Source organism: Sinocyclocheilus anshuiensis, unplaced genomic scaffold (assembly GCF_001515605.1).
Source record: "Sinocyclocheilus anshuiensis isolate Anshui unplaced genomic scaffold, SAMN03320099.WGS_v1.1 scaffold247, whole genome shotgun sequence".
In the NCBI taxonomy this organism is placed as follows: domain Eukaryota; kingdom Metazoa; phylum Chordata; class Actinopteri; order Cypriniformes; family Cyprinidae; genus Sinocyclocheilus; species Sinocyclocheilus anshuiensis.
The window spans coordinates 636,574-641,039 of record NW_015552543.1 but is presented as its reverse complement, the minus strand read 5'-3'; the positions used below and the strand labels follow the sequence as shown (position 1 = coordinate 641,039).

Below are 4,466 nucleotides of genomic sequence, written 5' to 3'. Positions count from 1 at the left end.
TAAACACATTTCATTACACCAAATACACAAAATAATGTTATTTTTAGCAGCATCATATGACCCCTTTAAAGTTTAATAATTATATATTTTAAATAATAATAATAACTTAATTACTTAAGTGCATTATACTTTACAATAGGAATATATTTATGTCAAAGTATCTTTAAGTTAAACCAAACTTTTTTTCTTTTAAATTACATTTTTATGACTAGTGTTTCTGTCAGAGTTTTCAAATCATTTAGCCGCAAGTATTTGTATTAACAGACACAAAATGTACTGATAAATTTGCCTACTATCTGATTGTGGATCATCTCTGACTGTACAGAATTGTAATCAGTTTGATTTCATGTATACAACATTGGCACATTTGAAAATGTACTTTGCACTTAATCGTTCTGAAAAAAGAATAAGCTGTGATTGGTGATTACTCCAAAATGAAATATCATCAGGCCATTTTATTCACTAACTCTGTTTGAAATGTAAGTAACTTTTCTCTTGCCAGCTGCTTCCTTTTAAACTATTATGGGAGAATTATTGTAATGATTAATTTGTTTCCCTCCTCTCATCATCACAGGTCAGGTGTCAGATCTGAAGGGACACTTTGTAACTCAGGTAGCCATGGGGAAAGCTCACACCTGTGTCCTGACCAAGAGCGGAGAGGTGTGGACATTTGGAGTGAACAACAAGGGCCAGTGTGGTCGAGACACTGGAACCATGAGCCAGGCAGGGAAGGGTGAGGACTTTACACGCTTTTCACACTAAACATGACAATTATACATTAGAAAAAGCCCTGAATATTCCTGACCATCTTCAGAAAATGACAACAAATAGTGTGATAGTTAGGTCATTTTTGCTGATCTTATGTGGTGCTTCTTTCACAAAACTATAAAAGGGAAAAGGTTATTATTGCAGCTGATTCTGACATGCTATGATCATTCACAGGCTGTCTGGTCAGCGGCGTTTGAAAGGGTGTTTGTGATATTTGATGTTTTCTTGCCATAGCGTTTGGAGTGGAGAACATGGCTACCGCAATGGACGAGGACTTGGAGGACGAGCTGGATGAGAAGGAGGAGAAATCTATGATGTGTCAGCCAGGCATGCACAAGTGGAAGCTGGACCAGTGTATGGTGTGCACCGTGTGTGGAGACTGCACCGGGTACGGAGCCAGCTGTGTGAGCAGCGGTCGACCAGACAGAGTGCCAGGAGGGTGAGAGAAACCAAACAACACACAAACAGAGTGATGATTACATACAGCACCAGACATGTTTACACAGATCACGATTATCCAGCTATTGACAGTATTCAGAATAAGAAATTGACATGAAAACTGTTTTTTTGTTTTGGCCCACATAAAGTAATGTAATGTGGTTCAAGTGAGAACAAGTAAAAAGAACTCAACTCTTGCTCTTGAAAAGACATTAGCTCATTATTTTAAGAAATAGTTTACCAAAAAATGAAAATTTTCTCACCCTCAGGCCATCTGAGATGTAGAAGGGTTTGTTTATTAATCTGAACAGATTTGGAGAAATGTATCATTGTTATCACCAATGGATCATCTGCAGTGAATGGGTGCCGTCAGAATGAGAGTCCAAACAGCTGATAAAAACATCACGATCGTCCACATGACTCCAGTCCATCAATTAATATCTTGTGAAGTGAAAAGCTGCATGTTTGTAAGAAACAAATTCATTTTTAAGATTGATTTTTTTTTTACTTCAAACCATTGCTACCAGCTAAGATATCTATAGAGTCCTCTATAAATAATATTGCTTTCTCCAGTGAAAAGGTAGTCTTGTCTGTATCAGGAGAGAAATATGCACAGATCAAGCACTGTTTACAAGCAAAAACAGTTCCTAACAAATAGGTCTGTTAGTTTGTTAGTTTAAAGTGAGACGGCAACAGGTGATGGACTTTTTTACTGGAGAAGTTTTATTATGGGATATGGACTGATGTTCTCTCCAGAAGCGACCGTTTAAAGTTAAAACATCCTAATGATGGGTTTATTACAAACGTGCAGCTTTTCACTTCACAAGGTATTAATTGATGGACTGGACTGGTGTGGATTATCGTGATGTTTTTATCAGCTGTTTGGACTCTCATTCTGACGGCACCCATTCACTGCAGAGCATCCACTGGTGAGCAAGTGATCTAAATCAATTCTTACTATTCCTTTAAACCAGGGGTGCCCAAACTCGGTCCTGGAGGGCCGGTGTCCTGCAGAGTTTAGCTCCAACTTGCCTCAACACACCTGCCTTCAAGTTTCTAGTATGCCTAGTAAGAGCTTGATTAGCTGGTTCAGGTGTGTTTAATTGGGGTTGGAGCTAAACTCTTCAGGACACCGGCCCTCCAGGACCCGAGTTTAGGCACCCCTGCTTTAAACTCTAAGACGACATGCTTAGACATGCTTCTTATTTAGACTGAGCGGAGGCTGATTTGTCAAAAAACTAATCTTAAAAAGTAGAAAAACACTGAAAAATTTACTTAAGTGCTGTGATGGGAGTAGTAGTAATTTGTTTCTTTCTACTTTTGAAATGTATTATTCTATATATCAAGTCACTGCTGCAGGTCGTTGCATCAATGCTAGTCCTTATCCATTTATTTGTGTCTGTCCTCTGCAGGATTTGTGGCTGTGGCTCTGGTGAGTCGGGCTGTTCGTCATGTGGCTGCTGTAAAGCCTGTGCCAGAGAGCTGGATGGTCAGGAGGCCAGACAGAGAGGAATCTTTGATGCTGTGAAGGAAATGATACCGCTGGACCTGCTGTTAGGTACTGAGGTGTCATCCAGTCCCATTCAGTACAGTTTCATATCCATCAAATCTCATCCCTTTCCTGTCTGCAGGCTTCATCCTGTCATATGTTCAACCATACTGTCTTCATGCATGAAATATTCAGCTTAGGAAGGGGCGGAATGAAAATTCAACAATTACTCTTTGAACAAACAACATTTTTTAAATATAATACAGTAACCATGAGTAAAAAATAAAAATTTGATAATAATAATAAATGTATTTTATTTGTTTGTCAAGGTGAAAGAGGCAAATAAAAAAAAAAAAAAAAAAATCAGTTTTACATATTGGCTGTTGAACACTTATTAAAAATAAAAAATGATTCAATCTCTAATTTGTACTGTCATGTGGTGTACAGTTATACTGCCCAGTCCTAATGCAGATCAGTGTGGTCTCTGTATATTTGCCTAGTGAATCAGCACTGTGTGTGTGTGTGTTTTGTTGGGATCATCTCTCTGCTCTTGTCTCTCACTATCTTGCGTTGCGTCTCATGCTTATCATTCACCTGCCTGTGTTGTTTCTCATTTGTCTCCTCCGTTGGCCCCGCCTGTGCTGGACCTCTGTTATTTTAGCTGTGCCTGTCCCTCCTCCCCCAGGCGTCAATATAGAGGAGCACACCCAGATTCGACAGGAGGAGAAGAGACAGCGCATCAACCGCCGGCACCGGCTGGAAGAGGGCCGAGGTATGACGTCTACATGACCAGACCCCACAATAAACCCAGACACTCCACACGTGTGATGCACAGACATGCTACTGCATTATGATGCAGTTTTTTTTAATCTTCATAGTATTTTACTATGTAAAGCCAGAGCTGGGTGATATATCAAAGTTTATTTTTGCAACTGATTTACACTACTGTTTAAAAGTTTGGTGTCAATATTTGAAAGACATCTCTTATGCTCACTGAGGCTTCATTTATTTCATAAAAAATGCAGTAAAAACAGTAATATTGTGAAATATTATTGCAGCTTAAAATAACTGTTCTCTAGTTAAATATATATGAAATTGTAATTTATTCCTTTGATGCAAAGCTGAATTTCAGCATCATTACTCCAGTCTTCAGTGTCACATGATCCTTCAGAAATCATTCTTATATGCTGATTTGATGCTCAAGAAACATTTCTTATTATTATCAATGTTGAAAACAGTTGCACTGCTTAATATTTTTGTGGAAACCATGATACATTTTTTTCAGGATTCTTTATTGAATAAAACAAAATCATGCAAGATCATGAATATTGAACTTCAGTAGCAAAAAAGGCGTTGGAGTTTTCGCAAATTAGGTTCAACAGTCTGTTTCAATAAACTGGTTGAAATTGAATTTGAAAATTAAAATTCAACTATTTATTTGCATCAATTGTAAATGGAATTCATCATCTGACATTTTTCATGTATTACAAGTCTTGAAGTAAAAATATATAGATAAGTAAATATTGCTAGTTTATACTATATATTGGTCTCGCTGATATTCGTGTGTCTTGCTTATTTTAATAATATTTTTAAAACTGTATTTCACAGTTTACTACTTGCCAACAATAGCTATTTTGTTAAAAATATTGGTTAAAAATCTCCCTTTCTATTTTATTTGTTTATTTATATTTAAGTTTTTGGGTATATCACCCAGCTCTAATATTATATATATGTTTTTAAAGACAACATTTTTTTTTGCACCATAATATGA

The 4,466-nt window shown here is 37.0% G+C and overlaps 1 protein-coding gene across 1 annotated transcript in view; it reads left to right on the top strand.

The window, feature by feature from the left end:
• The window catches only part of LOC107664005 (E3 ubiquitin-protein ligase MYCBP2-like), a 157,021-nt gene that overhangs the window by 62,385 nt on the left and 90,170 nt on the right, over positions 1-4,466 (top strand). Inside the window, 4 exon segments of the mRNA XM_016454448.1 lie at positions 575-733; positions 1,003-1,207; positions 2,619-2,764; positions 3,381-3,467. Of these exon segments, the coding sequence (XP_016309934.1) occupies positions 575-733; positions 1,003-1,207; positions 2,619-2,764; positions 3,381-3,467 (597 nt within the window).